Source organism: Ursus americanus, chromosome 9 (assembly GCF_024610735.1).
Source record: "Ursus americanus isolate L20-20 chromosome 9, mUrsAme1.1.p, whole genome shotgun sequence".
Classification (NCBI taxonomy): domain Eukaryota; kingdom Metazoa; phylum Chordata; class Mammalia; order Carnivora; family Ursidae; genus Ursus; species Ursus americanus.
In genome coordinates this window covers 1,093,248-1,112,915 of record NC_142135.1, presented here as the reverse complement: position 1 = coordinate 1,112,915, position 19,668 = coordinate 1,093,248, and the positions used below count along the sequence as shown (strand labels likewise).

At 63.4% G+C, this 19,668-nt stretch overlaps 2 protein-coding genes across 5 annotated transcripts; one reads left to right on the top strand and one right to left on the bottom strand.

The window, feature by feature from the left end:
• Positions 1-450: 450 nt before the first annotated feature.
• EEF1D (eukaryotic translation elongation factor 1 delta) lies at positions 451-14,889 on the bottom strand. Of its 4 annotated transcripts, XM_045777227.2 has the most exons (10): positions 14,605-14,889; positions 10,607-10,621; positions 7,269-8,374; positions 5,425-5,548; positions 4,968-5,039; positions 1,600-1,699; positions 1,412-1,512; positions 1,022-1,240; positions 655-849; positions 451-547 (listed from the first exon to the last, which is right to left on the bottom strand). In XM_045777227.2, exons 3-10 carry the CDS (start codon positions 8,372-8,374, stop codon positions 509-511), a joined length of 1,956 nt encoding a protein of 651 aa, XP_045633183.2. In that variant the 5' UTR covers positions 10,607-10,621; positions 14,605-14,889; the 3' UTR covers positions 451-508. The 4 variants fall into 4 exon arrangements, with proteins under 4 accessions (XP_045633183.2, XP_045633186.1, XP_045633187.1 ...); XM_045777230.2 differs by lacking the exons at positions 7,269-8,374; positions 10,607-10,621 and having other exon boundaries at positions 14,605-14,763; XM_045777231.2 differs by lacking the exons at positions 7,269-8,374; positions 10,607-10,621 and having other exon boundaries at positions 5,425-5,545; positions 14,605-14,761.
• Positions 14,890-15,122: 233 nt separating this feature from the next.
• Positions 15,123-19,471, top strand: TIGD5 (tigger transposable element derived 5). Its single transcript, XM_045777234.2, has one exon. It carries the CDS (start codon positions 15,181-15,183, stop codon positions 17,128-17,130), a length of 1,950 nt encoding a protein of 649 aa, XP_045633190.1. The 5' UTR covers positions 15,123-15,180; the 3' UTR covers positions 17,131-19,471.
• Positions 19,472-19,668: the final 197 nt, after the last annotated feature.

The following is a 19,668-nucleotide window of genomic DNA, read 5'->3' as shown; positions in this document are numbered from 1 at the left end:
GTCACAGCAGCAGAGCCAGGACAGCCACTGGAACCTTCCCTCCCTGGACACTTTTGCTCCCATGGGGTCAGCTCAGCAGGGAATGGAACCCAGATGGGGTGGAGTGGAGAGGCCGCCTGGGCCTCAGAGCGACCAGCAGCCCCGCAGGGGAGACCATGCGTGCTGTTTCTGGGTTTAGGAGTTTGAACTGGGTGTGCTACTTGTAACCAAGGGCTGAGTGACACCAGGTGGGCAGCCGGGGAGTAGGGTCACACAGCCACAAGAACCTGTGTGGAGACCAGGAAAGGGGAGGGTGGCATTGGCCTCTGGGGCCCCTGCTGGAGGAGCAGGACAGATGGGCCTGGCTGGGTCACTAATGAGAGGCAGGCCAAGTGTGAGGCCGGGAGCTGGGCAGTGCTGCTCGCTGAATGTGCCCACCCCTGGGCCCAGACGAGGACAGGAGCCAGAGAGTGCAATCTCGGTCTTTAATGGCTACAGGGCCTCACACACCCAGGCCCGGTGCCTGGGCTCAGATCTTGTTGAAAGCAGCAATGTCGACACTCTGCACCTGAGGAGGAAGGAGGTCAATGGTCACACGGGGCCCAGTTTCCCAAAGACCCACCCACTCTCGCCACCTGCCAGGCCAGGGGTTCATTTGGGGGCCTGGCCACTCACGTGCTCCTCGAACTTGGTGATCTCCTCCTCCAGCAGGTCGGTCCCCACCTTGTCGTCCTCTACCACACACTGGATCTGCAGCTTGCGGATGCCATAGCCCACGGGCACCAGCTTGGAGCCCCCCCAGGTCAGCCCGTCTAACTGGACGGATCGCACGCAGGCCTCCAGCTGGGCCATATCTGTCTCATCGTCCCACTGGGAGGTAAAGGGGTGGAGAGGCTGGGTCAGGAGCCTGCAGACCCCAGGGAGTGTCCCCTGCTTCCCCCAGAGCACAGCAGAGCAAACAGCTCTTATAGGGCCCGGAGCACAGTCTAGGCTGACGGCCCACGGCTCTACTGGGACATGGGGGCAGAGGCACCCCACTCACAGGCTTGACGTCCAGGAGGATGGAGGACTTGGCCACCAGCTCGGGCTTCCTCGCCTTCTTCTCCGCGTACTGCCTCAGCCGCTCCTCGCGCAGCCGCGCCGCCTCCTTGTCCTCCTCCTCATCACTGCCGAACAGGTCGATGGCATCATCCTCATCGTCCTCCGCGGCCGTGGCCGCCTTCCTGGCAGGGGGCTCCGCTTGGCGCATGGGGGACACGTGCTGCCATTGGGGAGGGAGGCTGAGGCCCGTGCCACCAGGGCCCCAGCTACGCACCCTAGCTAGGGGCCCCGAGGATGCCAGGCCCCAGTGGGGGGTAGGGGCCAGGAGCACCTTCTGCTGCCCGCCCCTAGTGCCCAAGAGGAGGGCCCCTGGTCTGAGAAAGGCACTCACCTGGGTCTGCGGGGCTGTGGCCCGGTGGGCGGGAGAGCTCTTCTCCAGTACACTCAGCCGCGCCTCCAGCCTGGACACAGCCTGCTGCAGATCTTGTACCACTGCCGGAGCCAAGGGGTGCTGGTCAGAGGGCGGGGGCCGTGGGGGACCAGGGTGGGGAATCCCAGCCGTTAGGCCCGAGGACTTACCACCTCGCAGGCTCTGATTCTCCACTTCCAGGCTGGCGATCCGGACGGCGAGCTCACTGTGATCTCCGCTGGGCCCGCCGGAGGCCCCAGGGCCAGAGCTCTGTAAGGCAGGGGAAGGTGAGGATGTGGCACCCCAGCCTGCTCCCAGCCTGTTCACAGCCACTGAGCCTCAGAGCCCCAACACAGGTGGGAGACCTGCGGGACACTTGGAAGCGGCTCCTGTCAGCCCTGCTGGGTCCACCTGGGACATTCCAGCCCCGAGAGTGGGGAGGAGGCCCTGTGAACACGAACCCAAGCAGGAAACACAGGGCCCAGGGGAGCCATGGCATGCAGGTAGCGCAGAACTCACAGCCTGGCTGCTACTGCCCCTCGGGGTGGGAGGAAGCAGACCGCATACAGCCCTGGGGCAGCCTGGGCCACAGTGGGGCCAGGCAGCACTGCCTGGAACTGGACACAGGAGGGAAGAGGGTTCAGGGGCCAGTGAACAAAGGAGAAAGGAGTTTTCCTGTGCAGGGGATGGCCACTCCATAGCACCTTGCCTCCCCTACGTCATACACCTGACACCTGGCTCATGGAGCCGACCCTTGAAGGCTCTAGGTGACCCCGGGGCCTCACAGCTGCCTGCCAGCCTCCCTCGGGTTCCTCCCTGACCTGGAGCTCCTGTCATCTGACTCAGCAGGGAACCGCAGCTCAAGCCCGAGTTACAGCCCGGGGGCCTACACGCATATCCCAACAGAGTGGCTTGGGAGGACAGCGTGTACTCGGCCCTTTCGTGAGGACAAGCCCCATGGCCTCCTCCTCTGCCTGACACAACCCCAAATCACAGACAGGCTAAAGGCCCCCAGAAAGTCCAGGCTGACAGGCGCCGGCTCCCTGCTGGGGATCAGTGAGCAATGCAAGGCCGACACTATCTATCCAGAGACCCACTAGCTCCCACATCTGGCTCCTAGCAGGGCCGGCTAGAGGCGGACCGGACAGCATGGCGCTGGAGCAGGGGCACTAGCACCAGGGTGGGCTCTGCTCACAGCAACCCCCTCCCCTTCAGTTCAACCACCTCACCTCGCCAATGGAAAGCTGTGCTGGACTCGCCCAAGTCTTGGCTGCCACCACCTGGCACGTGGTCTTCTCTCCAGCACTCAGCTCCCAATGCCATTCTCATTAGCATTTCCCAACAGTTTCCGTCACACAGGGACGAAATCCCGACCACCCTCCTCCTGTTCTACCAGCCCGCACGCCCAGGCCCAGCGCCCATCTCAGCAAGCTCCCACCGCCTCCTCTCCTGGGGGCTCAGCACCTGTTGAGCAAATGCATCACGGCCCAGACGTAGGCTGGTGCCTCAAGCCTTTGCCCCAGTGATACCACTGAGTGGGGACTGCCTGCTGACAGGTCCCAAGGGTGCAAGCTCCAGGCAAGGCCCCACCTGCCACAAGGCCTAAGGAAGTGGTGGGCGGAGACAAGGGTGCTGGTGGCCACAGGGTTACCACCACTGGCCCCCCATGCCCCCAGGCCTCTCACTGAAGTCTACGCCCTGGGACGATCTCACCCACCCTGACTCTAACCCAAGCAAGGAACGAGGACATCAGGCAGTCTAGGGCCCCCAACCCCAGCCTGTGAGGCAGACCTAGGCTACCCTGTCTAGTCCTAGCCTGTGACAGTGGGCCACAGGGGACAGTGCCACCTTCCATCCCTCCAACCCTGCCCCTGGCACCACACACAATTCCCAGGAAGCTCTGGGTTCTAAAGTCCCAGTGGCTGCTGGGCTCTACTCCAACCCAAATCCAAGCCTGGAGCTGGGCCAGCAATGTCCTTCCTGGGTCCCTGTTAGTGGCTGAAGGACACGCCTCTCAAGTTCCTGCCACTGTCTCAGAACAGGACCTTATCTGGAGGTGGGGGCTTTACGGTGGTAATCCAGTTATAATAAGGTCATTAGGATGTCCCTAATTCTGACTAGTGTCCTTATGGAAGGGAATTTGGACAGACACCCGGAGGGAAAACAATGTAAAGACACAGGAGAACAAGGGCCACGCACGTGCCCAGGGGAGGGCTCAGAACCTGCCCACGCCTTGACCTTGGACTTTAGCTTCCAGACTGAGAAAATGAAGTGTGCTGTTTAAGCCCTTGATCTGGGGTGCTTTGTTACAGCAACCCCAGCAAACCAGCCCCCAAGTCCTAGCAGTCAACCCCCAAAACAGCCAGGGCGACCTGAGGGCCAGAGGAAGAGCTCCTGTGGCCTGGTTCGCTCCCCGACCCTGGCCTTCTGGGGGGCTGGAATCCCACACGCTGGCCCGCATGTGAGGCCAAGCATAAAGCAGGGCCCCCGAGGCAGAAAGCAGTGGCAACAGCCCCTGGGGTTTGTCGAGAACCGTCCTGCCTACGGCCCAGGAGCCAGAACGTCCAGACCAGCCACGGCAGGCAAACTTGCCCACATATTAATCACCAAAGGCGATAAAACGATGACCTCAGATGGCAAGAGGATGAAGCCTTCTGCTCATAGGATGAAGTGGAGGCTCTGGAGACAGAGAAATGCTCCTGGGTTATCTGGGTGGGCCCCGTGTCAGCGAGAGGCAGAAGAGAAGGAAACGTGACGAAGCATGACACGGCTGGCCAGAAGCCAAAGGCCAAGGGATGCGGGCAGCTTCTTCGAGTTGGAAAAGGCAATGAAAGAGCGTCTTTCCTAAAGTCTCCGGAAGGAACACAACTCTGATGATGCTCAGCCTTCAAGGACAGGCTACCAGCTGTCCCAGAGGGAGGATCAGGTCCTGCCTGCAGCGCCAGGAAGGCAGAGCAGCAAGTCTGTCTCCTCCCAGGGACACACCTGCCCAGCCAGGCTGGGAACACAGCTGGACATGGCCCTGCCCTCCTCTCTCCATGCCATCTGGGACCTGGAAGCCGAACCGGGCTGCACGGCCCCTCTCTGGTCCTCAAATTCCATCACTGGGACCCCGCACAGCCTGTGAACCCATCTCTCCGGGGCGGTGGGGCCCAGGGAGCACGAGAAGGGACAGCAGATGGCGCCACTCGCACTCCTCCCCAAGCAGGGTGCAAAGCGAGGAGGCCGCCTCCAGGCCTGTGCCTGTGGGGCGCGCTGGAGGACAACGGTGCTGGGCCAGGGACGGTGTGAAGCTGCAGCCAGGATGAGGGCAGGAAGGAGTCCCCGGAGACCGCCAGCAAGCAGGCAAGAGGCACAGCAGGAAGGCTTCTGTGGTGGTGGGAGTCTGGGTTCCTGTCCCAGCAGGAACACGGCGCTGTGCGCCTCGCCCTAATTTTGCTCCAAGGCCCCAAACGCTCAGCAGCAGGACCGGGGGCCAAGTCCAACGCGCCGTTCAGCACGAGGGCAGCAGTGCCAGTGCGAGCCGGCGGGTACTCACCCCGGCCAGGGATTTCTGGATGTTCTCTCTGGCTCTCGCAATGTCTCGGAGAATCACACTGGCGCCGTTCTCCTGCAGACAGGGCACAAGGAACCAGGCTTTTGTTTTCATTAAAACAATTTTAATTAAAAAAGAGAGAAACCCTTCTACGGAGGCCAAGCGAGAGCTGCGCAGAGTGAAAGCTCAGCGGCACGGCGAGGGGCGCAAGGTGCTAGAGTCTGCCAGAGTCTAGCTGCCGTGACGACAGGGCCTGAGATACCATCCTGATGGGCACCTGACATGGTGGAGATGAAGTGTCTATCCTGTGCCAGCGCACGAGCAGATCTAGAACCCTGGGAGCCTCCAGGGCCACACCTCCCAAGACCCCACCAGCAGCACCTGGAGCAGCGCCACCTGGGCCGAGCAGCCTCTGCCCTCCGTGGGGCACCATCCCCCAGTGCGCCGAGTACATCCCTACCTGGCGCGAGGAGCCGGCCACAGGCCCGTTCATCTGCTCGTAGAATCTTCTTTCTGCATCATCATATTTGAACTTGTCAAACCAGATCTTCTCGTGCACTAGGAAGTTTGTAGCCATTTTCCTGCTGGGAAGGAGAGACAGACTAAGACAGTCTGCTGGAAGGAAAGGGTGTATCCCCAAAGGCCCCAGGCCTGGCCTGCACGAGCACCCCACCAACAGCCCAGATACAGGGTACAGGGTGACCAGGGGTCCAGGGTAGAGCACGGGTGGTCTTGGCATGGCTGAACCCAGTCTGTAACCAGCACCCCCTCCAAACACACACCATCCCTGCTCCCACCCCTTTGGTTCTCAGGTTGGCAGTTCCCAGGCTTGTCCCCATGACCAGTGGCTCTCAAACTGGGGTGAGGAACTTCTGGGGGTCCCCAAGGTCCTTCCTTTCCAACCACGCATCTGTGCAAGGCTCAATTTATGTCCATCAAATTCACACCAACAGACTGAATGCAGAATCAAGTGTGAGAAGCCAGCTCCCTCCTGTTAAGCAAGACGCTAGAGATCTGCAGAGAATGTTGCACGAGCCACTGAACCGTTGTTAACGGGAAAACCGTCGCTCGTAAGAACGAGTCATTAACAGTAACAAGTAAACTTATTTTTCAATGAATAAAGTACTTACAGCATTTGTTTTCAGTGCTAACGTGCTAACAGTGCTAACACAAAAATCTACAGATACGAGAAAAGCTCTGTGGGGTCCAGAGGCCACTGAGCTTGAGAGCTACTGCTCTCCACCAGAAGCCACACTAGGCCTGCCGGCTGCCCTCTCCACGAAGGACGGCCCCTCCTGTTCCCGACCCAGGGCCACAGAAATGGACCTGATGTCACCAATTCTCTGTGCCGAGGGCCCCAAGCTATCACTGGACCTCACCAAGTGTGCCCTTGGTGACGGAAAGGGGGTTCAGTCCCATGACTCTCCTCCACCCACCCCTGTACCCCCATCAGGAGGAGCCAGGCCACTGCGGACAGTTTCAGCTCCATGCCCCCCCAACGCTGCCGGATGGGGACACTCCTGCACAAGGGGTCCCACACCAAGGTCTGGATTCTGTCAGATCGGCAAATCCAACCCCACCGGGGAGGTGCGAGGCTACCGATGGGCACGAGGCGCCAGGGTGGCGCGGCTTCCCTGAGGTCCGGCCTGCACAGCCACCCACACCCCAGGCCCTCCCGCGGCTGCACGTGCAATGTTCCCCCGCAGCCGGCCATCTCTGCCGGGCCGCCCGCCTCTACCCCTGCCCTTCTCCAGGCCCTGGCGCCCACACACCACTGCTGGGGCCGCACGGAATCATCCTGGGGCAAGCCCTCGGTCCCCAGGCTGAAAGCAAGTAAGCCTCGTCCAGGGGTCTCCTTCAGACACAGGTTGCTCAGTGGACAGCATGCTGGTGTCCCAGGGACACTCACCTCACCTCAGAGCTGGTTCCACACGAGGGAGGCAGGGGGGACATGCCGGCTCCCACGTCTTCCCCAGTGGGGCTTGGGCCAGGAGCCTTCGACACTTCCCCTGCTCTGGCCTGTGACAGCCAGAGGGGACTCTGGGCGCTGACCGGTCAAGGGGAAACCCTACACAAGGCAGACTCGGCCCTGTGCTAACCCCTCCCGCCCCCAATAGTCCCAAACCTTGGGAGGTTTTCGCTGCGCTAACCCAGAACTACCTCTGCCCAACCCACTCCTGTATCCAACTGAGCCGGGTCCAGGGTGTCGGGGAGAGCTGCGCCGGGGCAGGGGTGGGGAGAAGAGCAGGCAGGGCCCCAGCCCAGGGAAGCAGGCCAGGAACCCGCACGGCATGTTTCTCCTACTTGGGTCTCAGGCTGGACACGGACGGGCCAGACCGGGCACTGGGTCGGTGAGCCAGGGAAGCGGCTTCGAGGCGCCAGGCCATGCGGAGGGCCTCAGCAGCATGGTGGCGGCACTCCGCGCTGTCATAGGTGGGCTTGCTGAGCCAGGGGGCCTCGGCATCCTTGTGCAGGAAGTACCAGTAGGGCAGGGCAGAGGAGGCCTCCCCATCAACCCGCCGAGGCCCGACCCGCTTGCTTCCCACGGCGTTTCGGCCCCGCCGGTCTCTGCGGCCCCGCCTGGCCCCCTCAGCCTGGCCCACTCGCTCCTGCAGGCGCACCTTCCCGGGGGGGTGGCCGTCGAACATGGCCTCGTAGAAGCCCCTCTCCGCTGCGTCGTACTGGGGCTTCTCCAGCCACACCTCCTGCACCAGAGCCTGCAGGTTGCCCAGTGGGGACTGGCTGTGGGCCGGGGGGCTGGGCTGGCGGGGGAGCACCAGGTCAGGGGCAGCTGCCTGCTGGCCCGTGTCAGACGCCCCTTGCCTGCCGCTCCCCTCGGCGGCCAACAGCAAGGCCTGAGACCACTCCACGAATGCCCGCTCGGCCTGGTCGAAGGAAGACTTGTTGACCCAGATGCCCCAGGTCACGTGGTGGCAGGCCACCTGGCTTCCGTGGGTGCAGGGACCCCGCGGGGCCGCTGGCTGGGCTGCCTGGGCTGCCTGGGCTTCCTGGGCAGCCGCATCTGCCAGCCTCTGGCGGTAGGAACTCTCCGCCTGGTCAAACGCCGGCTTGTCCAGCCACACGTGGTCGGCTGAGAGGCCCACAAGGGCCAGGTCCGCCTGGCCGAGCCGGCTCTTCGGGGAGCACTTCCTCTTCTTCTGCACAGACTTCTTCCCGTCGTGGCTCTTCCCGGGGTCACTCGTGCCGCTGCTGCCGGGGCCATCTGCCTCCTCGGCATCCTGGGCCTCCTCCTGCCCTGGCCCATTCACAGCTGGCCCCTCAGCCAGGAGCTGCTGGGTGGCGGCAGCTCGTGTGGCCTCCTGCTCGTAGAAATGCCGCTCGGCTTCGCCATACTTCTGCTTGTCCTCCCAGACAGTCTCCAGGGCACAGGAGGCTTTACCGCTCCTCATCTTCCGAGCAGCGTTAAAAAGCAAGCACAAGAGGGCAGTTGCAACACAGCAGGCCACGGGAGGATGGCGCCCCCACCCCCCCCAGCCTGACTTTGGGGCTGGCTGGGCCGGGCGTGCTCCCCAATGGGGGTGCCATGTGGTAACAAGCAAGGACCTAGACTCAAGTCCACGGGGAACTCGGTAAAGCAAACAACGATTACGTGTGTGTGTGTGTGTGTGTGTTCTTCTAACTGTAAAACTAATCTCAGGCACCCAGGCTCTGCAAAGGGGTCTAGCCAACACGGTCTGCGAACTTCAGCCGCAGACGCCTTCTCTCACGGAACCGCCGCAGAGAGCTGCTCAGTTCACACGACGTCTACCAAAAACAGATTGCACTTAGAATGAATGTGTTCCGTGAGACGTCTGAAGACGTTCGTGCTGAGACGTTATTCGTTGCTCATCTAATGTCCTACCTGACGTGCTCCGATTCTGCTACATTTGGCCCCCTTGCCTGTGGCCCTGCTGCTTCCATTTTCCGGAAGCAGACTTGGCGGTCTCTGAGGGTGGCCCACCTGCCCCGTGGCAGCACACACCCGCCACCGGCCACACCACCGTCCAAAGCAGCATGCTCCAAGGGGAGCTGCCAAGGGTCTCAGGCAAGGGACAGCCTCTCGGGGGGGCAGTGGGGGGCGGGCCGGCCCCTGCAGGGCCACACTGGGGAAGACACCTGGCTCCCTGGTCAGTGGCAGCCACCTCTGCACTGGAGGCCATCAGCTCACAGCTCTGGCTGCACCTACAGCTAGAGGAGGCCCCCCAAGGGTGTTAGGATGCCCTTCCCTCCTTTCAGTGCCATTTGACCCAGGATGGTGGAAGAAGGCAAGTCAGGGGCTCTGGGTCCCATCTGCTACAGTGGACAAGCCCTTGCCCCCGAAGCCTCAGCTTCTCTCCTACAGGCGGTGTTCCCTCCAGTCTGGAGACCACAGTCACCTGACCCGAGGGGTCAGGGCCACTGCCACCACCACAGCCTCTGGCCGGGAGCAGCTCAAGCCCAGAAAGGCCCAGAAACCAGTCTCTTAGGGCCTACCCAGTGGTCTGAGCTCACACTCAGCTGGCTCCTAGAGGAAGGGCTCTAAGTGGCACAGAGATTCCTTCCAGCCACAGATCTGACTCCAGGCCCTGCTCCCCCAAAGCAGAGGTGTCCACACCAACTGACCAACACCTAGGAGCTGACTTGCCAGGTGGCGGAGCAGCATTCCCTCAGGTCATCCCTGCTGTCCCCTGCTTCTGTGGGGTCACGCAGGGCACCCACCTGCTGGGTCCTCAACTCCAGGAGACAGGTCTCCACAGGGAGGACAGCAAACCTTTCCCACCACCTGTAGCAGGATCAAAATCCCTTTCCTAACACCCCCAAACAAAACTGAAACCTGGTTCTCATTAGCCAGTGGGACATGTCAGCTGTCTAAGCCCCACACCTACCAGGATTTGGGGGAAGAGTCTCCCCTGCACTGTGAAGGGACATACTGGGGGTCTCCAATGGCACATGCCACAGGACAGAAGCCCCAGGCTGGGAGAGAGCCCTGGGCCACTCCCTTGTGTCTTCCTCCCCAGGCCAGCAACAGTACTTACCAAGGCCAGGCTGGCAGCAGAGGCAGTGGTGGGAGGTGGGAGCGTGTGCCCAGGAGGCAAGGCATTGTGACATCACCCACTGTCCCTGAGGGGACGGCAGGCCAATCGGGCAGGGCTTGTCTGCCCTTCAGTCTTTCTGGCACCAAGCCCCTGCCAGACCCTCACCAGAACAGCCCAGGGCTGGGCTGGTTAGGCCCCTTCAGTTGCACCCACTAACCTGACCCCACAGTGTTGAAGCCCTGCCAGACCCTATTGGCCTAAGTGCTGTCCTTGTGTTCCGACATGATACCAGGCTCTGCTCAGAGCTCTGGGGCCACAGCTCGGGGAGGGGAAACTACTTGTTAGGACATCTCGGGAGAGTGAGGAATGTCGCCTGTACCAGGGGCTAGCTGGGGTGCAGCTCCGCGCTCTGCCCGGAGGCGGAAACTGGCTTAGTCCAGGGAAGCACCGGGATGCCCACCCCCGCCGCTGCCCTACTCCACAGGATCAGAGCGGACTACAGCAAATCCAGCACCTCTGTGCTGGAGACAAGGAAACGGACACAGCCCCGCATGCTGTGACAAGTGGACTAGGGGCTCCCTGGCTGAGGCAAAGGGGACGCCGCGGCAGGAACAGTTGGGTACTTACTTTCACTCCGGTCTCCTAGGACGGCATGAAGAGAAAGCAGCAAGGTTAGAGGCAGTCAGAAAGGGCAGCACAAGCAGGCTGGAAGGCCTTTGCAGAAGGTGCTTGGGAAGGTGGCCTGGAGGAGAGTGGTGGGGCCAGCCGAGGGTCAGCACCCACAGACCCGCGGCCAAAACCCCAGAAGGCGACAGAGTCTGCCCCTACCCACTCGGGGCGGCACTGCTCCGCCGACACCAGAAACGAGCGGCTCCTGGGGTTGCCGTTATCTGAGCCCAGGCAGGCCCTGGGGGACACCACCCGAGCACCCTCTCCCCTGTTCCGACCTGGGGAGCGGTCAGCCAGCACCCCAGTGACCCCCTGGAGCTATACAGGGGATCCCTGCCCAGCCCCGCCGTCATGCCGCCCCTAAGTCCAGGCTACCGGACAAGGCACAAGACAACCACGACCGGTCCACAGGCCTCAGAGGCCACCGAGCCCCAGTGCCCACGCTGGAACAGGGCACCGCCATCACAGCAGGCTTGGACAAAGACAGTCTTCCAGGTGCGCATACAAGCACAGGGCTTTAGCCCGGCCACAGATGGGAAAACAGACCAGAAACACCATGGGCCCCAACCCAAATCCAACAACGGGGCAGCGCAGGAGCTGAAGCAGCCGACATGGACCTGCCCGCCCTGCCCCGGAACCGCCCAGCGGTTCAGTCACCAGAGCCCTGGAGATGGGCCTCCTTTCTCCAATAGGAACTCGGCCTCACATGCGGAAGCACGACAGCACCAGTATCAGGTCACTGACAGACAGGGACATCCATGGGAGCCTCAGGGGGCGAGGCAGACACAAGGACAGGCAGCTGCCCACAGAAGCACACGAAAACTCCTGGGCAGGCTACCTGCACACAGGGCGGTGAGCCACTCCTGCTAGCAGTGTCACTCGGAGCTAGTGAAGCCAGTATTGGGACCAACTACACCCACAGGGACATGGGAGGACCAGGCAGCAGGAGGCTCCTGGCTCCCCCTGCCCAGCCACTGCATCTCCCAGGACAGCTGGCAGAGGACTCCACTCCCCCCATCGCAGATACAAGAGCGCACCTCTATTGCCCTGATGTCCCTCGTCTCTGAGAGCTCCCACGTTCCATGAAGAGCTGCTGAACTCAAAACCCATCTCTTCTAGGAGAAAAGCAAGTTTGGGTTTGAATGATCCCCTTAGAGAACACAAACGTGCAAGCCCCCAGCCATACAGCGGGGACCCCATGCTGCCAGAGGGGCAGGTGGACCCTCCTCTCCTACCACCTCTCCAGACGGCACAGCAAAGGCTAGCCAGTAGCAGAGTGAGACAGGAGGAAAACTTGAGAACACCAGAGTGAAGACCCAGAAGGAAAGGGGCTCAGGGGTCCCTACACTCTGCTCCTGAAAGCGGACTGGACTGCCAGCTGCCAGGCTCTACCTGCTTGCTCACCTGCACGGCAATAAAGCCCGGCTGCTCACCACTAAGACCCTGCCCTAATGCCTCGGGCACACCTAGACCTCTCCCGTAAGAGGGGGCACAGTCCCTCTGAGCTGCCCAGGGTTCCCGAGGGCCCAACATTTGGGAGGCCCTAGAGGGATCACGCCCCATCTAGCCACCGGGGACTGCGGAAAAGGCAGCCAATGCAGCAGAGTTGGTCCCGGCTACAGGCGGCCCCTCTGCGACCATCCCACCCTAGCACCGTCTGCGTTCACAACTGCATGGAAGTGAATACGTGCTCCGAAGTGCAGGCAGAGCTCTTCTCAGAGCCAGGAGGGGAACCTGGCAGCAGCCGCCCCCCAAAGGACACTCCTGGCTGGAGGACCTTGAAGGAAGGGGAGGATGTGGCCTGCCACAACACAACTGTGCCCACCCAGGTGCCAGACACCTGTAAGTCTCTATGAGCCTGGGTGAATGGGGACGGTTTCTGGGAAGGGCTGGCCCCTCCCAGGCTCTGCCCTCCACACCACTTTCCCATCCTCTGGATACCACCCCACCAGTCACACACACGGAGGAGCTCCCCAACTGTCCAGCCAGGGGTCAAAGAGCTCCACCCACCTTCCAGGGAAGTGGGAACCGACACGAGGTGTATGGGGAAGGGAGGGCACTGCATGCCAGCTGCATCTCCACTGGGCCCCCCGAGTCAGACCAGCGCTTCACAACAGAGCTTTCCGTGGTCCCTTCCGTGTCTGAGGGAGTGACGAGCTCTTGGCACGTCTGAGTCAACACGGACAGCCGCACAGGGGTCGCTGCCCAGGACAGCGCCGCTCCACACAAACGCTAGCTGTGCGAGGCACGGGTGCCACCTGCCTTTTGCAGGGGGGAGCACCAAGCCCCACTTAGAAATGTCAACCTGTCCTGTTGGCAGAAAGGGGGCCCCTATGCCGTCAGATTCAGGGCTCCCACTGCAGCTGCCCGCATCACCCCAGGCAGGCACGACAATGCCGCAGCCTGTCCGTTCCATTCTGTCCTAGCTGCCAGAGCCCAGTCTAAGCTAACCATCCTGGTCCCTGTGTCCCTCCCTCGGGGTGATCCCAGTACCACACATGCTTCCCCAACCTGTCTGCGCACACTTGAGTCCTCGTGTGTGGGTCCCCAGGCCTCACACACAGCTGGAGGACTGGAGTGGGGAAGGGAAGCCCGAGTCAGTGAGGGGAAGAGCTGGGGACCCAGGTCTTACTGCACATCAACACCACGTGACCACCCACTTTGAGCACAGGGACGGGGCTCAACACACACCCGCACCAGCATCTCTGCGGCCCTGAAACACACCACTGCATCAGACACCGGAGAAGTTTTTGGTTAATCTTTAAAAAGAAAAAAAAAATCACCTTCAAGAAAACCGCTTTCACAAAAACATTAGTCAAGCACATTTGCCCACCTGTGCTGAACCCTGGTAGCCTCACCCGGCTCCCCAGGGGCAACGCTGAGGAGATGGCCCTGCACCAGATCCTCAGGACGGCAGCTGTCTCTGGCCCATCAAGGGCTGTCCCCAGGCCATGAACCCCACAGCAAGCCCCACTCCAGACGAAGGAAAGGCCGGCCCAGAGGGCACTCCCCAGGACTGGCAGGAGACCCAGAACAGTGACTGTCCTACAGCGGTGACCGGTTTGTGTGCCAGTCACTCCGCAGGACGATGCTGTCCACGGGGCTGGGCACAGGTTCAAGATCAGATCCCATCTGAACCAGCCCACTTACAGGCTCAGAGTACCCAGGAAAGGTTGGGGTGTCAGCGCTGCTCCAGTGGACGCCTCCTAAGGCATGTCCTTCCCAGCCGAAGGCCAAGCCCACTTCCTCTGGGGAGGCACATGCCAGGGTCAATTTAAGAAGTGCTCCTCCCTCGGGCAGGGACTCCCCCCCCCCCCCCGAGTTTAGCCAAAGATTTCTCTTGCTCCGGTGTGGCCCTTCCTTCTGGGAACCCTGACATTCACTCTCCACCCCACACCACCCCCTTGGCTCCAGGAGGATCCTTTCCCTCTTCCTTCACAGTGCCCCTGTCTCGGGGAGAAATCACCCACACCCCGTCAGAGGCTGACTTCCACGGAGCCTCCTGCCAGGGCCACCTTATCCAAACCATGACTCCCGGGCACTCAGAGAACCCTGCGAGTTCCTTTTGAGTCATTCAGCAGACACGTCCTTGCTCTTTCCCGCGTCCACGAACCGTCAGGGTTCCACGAGGGTTGGGCCGGAGCCTGTCCCCCAGTACCGGCGCGCAGCAGGTACCCAACAACGCGTGCCGGACCAAGGAAGAGCCCCTGGACCCCCGGCCGCCGCCCTCCCGCCGGGGGCTGCGGCAGGGCCCGGCCGGCCACGTGGCCCGCGCACCCCGCCCCTCTGCGCCCGCCGCACTCGGCCCCCCGCCCCGACGCCCGCACGCTAGCCGCACTGACGGCCCGGGCCCGGACGCCGCAGAGCCGCGGGCGCACCCCGGGCGCCCGCCGCCCCGGCCCTTGGGGGCCTCCGCGGCGCGTGCAGATCCTGTGGGCGCAGGCTGCGGTACTCACGCCTGCCAAGGACGCGGCGACCAAGGAGGAGGTCTCGTGGCGCGGGACGGCCGGGAAAAGGAAGAAGGGGCCAGGCCGCGCACGGGAAATGAAGCAGCGAGATGTACCACGCGCCGCGGAGCGCGCACGCAGGGGAGGCGGTGCCCGCACACGGCCCGCCTCGCCGCCAGAGCCCTCCGCGCCACTCGACGCTCCCCGCGGCCGGAAAAACGGAAGGCAGTGGGAGACCACCACGGGGCTCGCTGCGTCCCCGTGGAGCCGGAGCGGACAGCCGGCACCGGGACCGCAGCTCGCCCGCCCCCCTCCGCTGCCGGCGCAGTGGGCTCGTCGGGCCGGGGCGGGGCGGAAGAGCCCGCACGCGCCGGAGGACGCGCGGCGCGCGGGGCGGGGCCGGGCGGCGCGCGGGGCGGGGCCGGGTGTCGGGGTCTGCGCGCCTGCGTCCCCAGAGCTGGCGAGACAAAGGGGAGGGCCCGGCCGGCCCCGCCCCCAGCGCCCCGCCCCGCGCGGCCGGCCGGGCCGGCGTGTGGCCCCCGCGCCCCCGCCTCCGCCGCCGCCGCCGCCGCCACCGCCGCAGCCATGTACCCCGCGGGCCCCCCGGCCGGCCCAGCTCCGCGCCGCGGCCGTCACCCCCCGCCCGGGCGCCCCGCGCAGTCGCCGCGGCTCCCCGCGCCCAGCCCGGCCCCCGCCGTGCGGCCGCCGCCCCCGGCGCCCGGGCCGCGGCCCCGCGTGGCGGTGAAGATGGCCTTCCGCAAGGCCTACTCCATCAAGGACAAGCTGCAGGCCATCGAGCGCGTCAAGGGCGGCGAGCGGCAGGCCAGCGTGTGCCGAGACTTCGGTGTGCCGGGCGGCACGCTGCGCGGCTGGCTCAAGGACGAGCCCAAGCTGCGCTGGTTCCTGGAGCAGCTGGGCGGCGAGGTGGGCACGCAGCGCAAGAAGATGCGGCTGGCCAACGAGGAGGAGATCGACCGCGCCGTCTACTCGTGGTTCCTGGCGCTGCGCCAGCACGGCGTGCCGCTGTCAGGGCCGCTCATCCAGGCGCAGGCCGAGGCCTTCGCGCGCCAGATCTACGGGCCCGAGTGCACCTTCAAGGCCAGCCACGGCTGGTTCTGGCGCTGGCAGAAGCGCCACGGCATCTCCAGCCAGCGCATCTACGGCGAGGCCGAGCCTCTGGCCGCCGGCCCCGCGCCTGGCCCGCCCGTCAAGCAGGAGCCCGCGCAGCCCCCCGGCTCCAGCCCCGGCCCCCTGCCCGACCGGGCCCCGGCCCCGCCGCCCCCCGCCGAGGGCGGCTACGGCGACGAGCAGATCTACAACGCTAACGTCACGGGCCTCTACTGGAAGCTGCTCCCGGAACAGGCCGCGCCCCTGGGCGCAGGAGACCCCGGGGCGGGGGGCTGCGGCCGGCGCTGGCGGGGTGACCGGGTGACCGTGCTGCTGGCCGCAAACCTGACCGGCAGCCACAAGCTGAAGCCGCTAGTCATCGGGCAGCTGCCAGACCCGCCTAGCCTGCGCCACCACAACCAGGACAAGTTCCCAGCCTCCTACCGCTACAGCCCGGATGCCTGGCTCAGTCGCCCCCTGCTGCGGGGCTGGTTCTTCGAGGAGTTCGTGCCCGGCGTGAGGCGTTACCTGCGCCGCAGCTGCCTGCAGCAGAAAGCTGTCCTGCTGGTTGCCCACCCGCCCTGCCCAAGCCCGGCTGCCAGGATGCCCGCCCTGGAGGAGAGCGAGGAGACCCTCCGGCCGTGTCGGCCTGAGCCCCTCAGCCCCCCGGAAGAGCTGCAAACCCCGGATGGTGCCGTCCGGGTGCTCTTCCTGTCCAAGGGCAGCAGCCGGGCGCACATCCCTGCGCCGCTGGAGCAGGGGGTTGTGGCCGCCTTCAAACAGCTCTACAAGCGGGAGCTGTTGCGGCTAGCTGTGTCTTGTGCCGGGGGCTCGCCGCTGGACTTCATGCGCAGCTTCATGCTCAAGGACATGCTCTACCTGGCGGGCCTCTCCTGGGACCTGGTGCAGGCAGGCAGCATTGAGCGCTGCTGGCTGCTGGGCTTGCGGGCCGCCTTCGAGCCCCGGCCCCCGGAGGAGTGTGTTGGGCAGCCGGCTGGCCAGGCTGAGGAGGCTGCAGAGCACAGCCGGGTGCTCAGCGACCTCACGCACCTGGCAGCCCTGGCTTACAAACGCCTGGCGCCTGAGGAGGTGGCCAAGTGGCTGCATCTGGACGATGATGGGGGGCTGCCCGACAGCTGCAGAGAGGAGGCAGGCCCTGGCCGGCCCCCTGTGCTGGCCCCTGCGGCCCCTCCACCCCCCGCCAGCCTACCCTCTGTCATGGGGAGTGGAGAAGAGGAGGAGGAGGCCGCCGTGCCCACTGCTGGGGAGGCTGTCCGGGGTCTAGAGACAGCTCTTCGGTGGCTGGAGAATCAGGACCCCCGGGAGGTGGGGCCACCGAAGCTGGTGCAGCTGCGCTCGCTGATTAGCATGGCCCGGAGGCTGGGGGGCATTGGTCCCTCTCCTGCAGTCCCTGAGGATGGGGTGTGACGGAGTCAGCCTGAGTGGCCCCCCAGTGGCTGTTCTGCTGCACTTGGAGGGAGGGGACACGCACAGTCTTCCATTTCCCCTCCCTCCCTCCCCTGGGATGGCCCCACCCGATGGCTCAGGGGGCTCCAGGGATTCCGGCCCCCAGGCTGGCTTGAAGGGGCTCTGTTGGTGGAGGGTCACCTGCTCCACTGGTCCCATTCTCCTGAAGGGGAGCCAACAGAGGGGCCCCGGGCCCATACACCTGCTCCCTGGGCAAGCACACTTGTGGGGTCTGTGGTTTTAGCCGGGGTCCCTTGCCATGCACACCCACCACCCGCACAACATAGCGCGCTAATCAGAGCAGCTCTCAGTTTTCCTGCCCTGGCTCTTGCGGGCTGTGCCTGTCTGTACCTCCTGCCCTCCCGGGTGGCCCAGCATATGCACTGGACAAGGGGCCGGCACTCCTGTGAGTGTGGAGCCCTGGTGCTTCATGGTTCCCATGCCACAGCCATGCAGTCATCTCCATTAAGTCCATTTTTACAGATACCCTGCCTGGGGGCCAGGGTGGTATCTCATTCCCCAGCCTGGGGCTGGTCTTGGAGGTTCCCTGTGTGGAGGCTGGGAAGGGAGGATGGTGCCCAGCAATTGGGGATCCGGAGGCTCCGGACGCAGCAGGGAGTGTAGATATTTCTGTTCCACTGGGATTGTTAGTTTTCCTTAGGAAAATTCCATTCCAAAACCGCTCTTGTTCTATGGGTTAGCAGCCTTCTAGACTTGGGCCCCTGGTGACTTGACCAATGACTGACAAGCTCCCTGGACCAGCCACAGGCCACTTTGTCCAGCCCCCCTGGCCCAGAGCCATGCCATCTACCTGGAGCGGGGCTGCAGTGCTGCCAGCCAGATGGGGACAACCGTACAGTGCCTTAGTGCTCCTCCTCGGCTGCCCCAGCCCTGCGGGCACTACCGAGGGTGTGGCGAGGGAGCCGCTTCCCACAGCCCCAGGAACTGGGCTTCTGAGCAGCTCCGTCTGAGAGGAGGAGGAGGAAAGTGTTCGTGTGTTACTGCCCGGCTCCAGGTTTGGAGTCCGGCTGGTGGTCTGAGGCCCAGCGGTGCCCGTGCCTCCCAGGGGTGGCTTTTGGGGACGTGCTGCCCAGAGCCCTTGTGAGAGGCAGGGGCCAGGTCTGAGGTGCTGCCTGCCTGGCCTGTCTGCCCTCCCTTCACCTCCACCTGCCCCACATCCTCCTGCTGTAGAGGGGTGGTGTGTTCGTGGGAGGGGTGGCCATGCACTGGGGGGCAGCTGGAGGGAGCCCCCAGAGCACCTTCCCCACAAGTCTGAGAACATCAACTGTTTCGTGGAACGGTCCCCAGTCAAAAAGTGCGTGTGTGTGTGTTGCATACATATATCTCAAATCCAAAAGCTGAGGGAAGGTGGGAAGAATGTGGGAGCAGGGGCTTGCCTAGCCAGGCCTAGGGCAGCAGCCCCTAGCTGGGGCCCCTCTGGCCTCTCCACGTAGTAGCGGTCTCAAGCCCGCACCCCTAGAGGCGCCTTTGGCCGTCTGCGGCTGGCCCTGGGACTCTAACCTGAGCAGGTGGCACAGGGCTTCAGGAAGTCTTAATTTCATAACATCCCATGGCAACTCAGGGACCTAGGGCTGGGAGGCCCCGGCCTCCACTCTGCCAGGCCTGCCCACAGGGGCGTCTGGAGAGACAGACCTCAGGGCCCACGTGGGCACTAGGCAAGGGTGCACCTGGGGCCCCAGAGTTTCTCCCTGCGGAATGGCTGAATACTCAAAGCAGCAAAGGTTGCTGCTTTTCCAAAAAGTGGCTCTTGGTCAGGGTCATCGCTAGGGCATCCGGTGGGCTTGGCAGCTGCTGGGAAGGGAGGCGCCGCGGATGAAGACGAACTCGTGTGTAGGTTCTGCTAAAACCACCCTTGACCTGCACGTTTTGGGGGGAGGAGACCAAGCTGCAGCCAGCAGAGAGCCCGTCTGAGAGGCACGGCCGTGCCCCAGGCGGGCTACGTGCCCGGGAAGCTACCGCCAGATAGCCGGTGGGCTGCAGGTGCAATGGCGGCATGTGGTGAGGGGAAGGGCATGCCCTCCAGGGACCCCCAGCCCGTCTCGGCCCAGCAAGTCAGGATTGCCGCAGGCAGCCCTAGGAGGGGGGCTGGGTGCTGTTTGTCCCTAGATAAGGGTCTCCACAGGTGAGGCTTGACTCCAGGGGCGTGTCCTTGAGAGGACCATGGGCTTTTGGGGTGCGTGCTCTGTTGAGGGGCCTTTTCACACCCACCCTTGCTGATGGGGGAACTCACCCAGTCGGATGGGCCCGATGTGCTTTATAATAAAGGTCTGTGTCAACTTCATGTGCAACCCTGCTCTAAAGTCTTACTTTAATATATTTCTTTGGATTTTGGCGAATATTTTACTTATTTAAATAATCTGCACCAAACATGGGGTTGAACTCATGACCCTGAGGATCAAGTTTCACGCTCTACTGCCTCAGCCAACCACGTACTTCCAAAGTCTTAATTTTGTAATTTTTGATCCAATGCTTAGATCT

Excerpts from the sequence above, each read along its gene's own strand:
- TIGD5 (XM_045777234.2), top strand. The coding sequence starts at position 15,181 with ATGTACCCCGCGGGCCCCCCGGCCGGCCCAGCTCCGCGCCGCGGCCGT.
- EEF1D (XM_045777227.2), bottom strand. The coding sequence starts at position 8,374 with ATGAGGAGCGGTAAAGCCTCCTGTGCCCTGGAGACTGTCTGGGAGGAC. Across the intron at positions 5,549-7,268 it reads GTGTCCAGCCTGAGACCCAA|CAGGAAAATGGCTACAAACT; the intron begins GTAGGAGAAACA and ends TCTCCTTCCCAG. Across the intron at positions 5,040-5,424 it reads TGGCCGGCTCCTCGCGCCAG|GAGAACGGCGCCAGTGTGAT; the intron begins GTAGGGATGTAC and ends CCCTGTCTGCAG.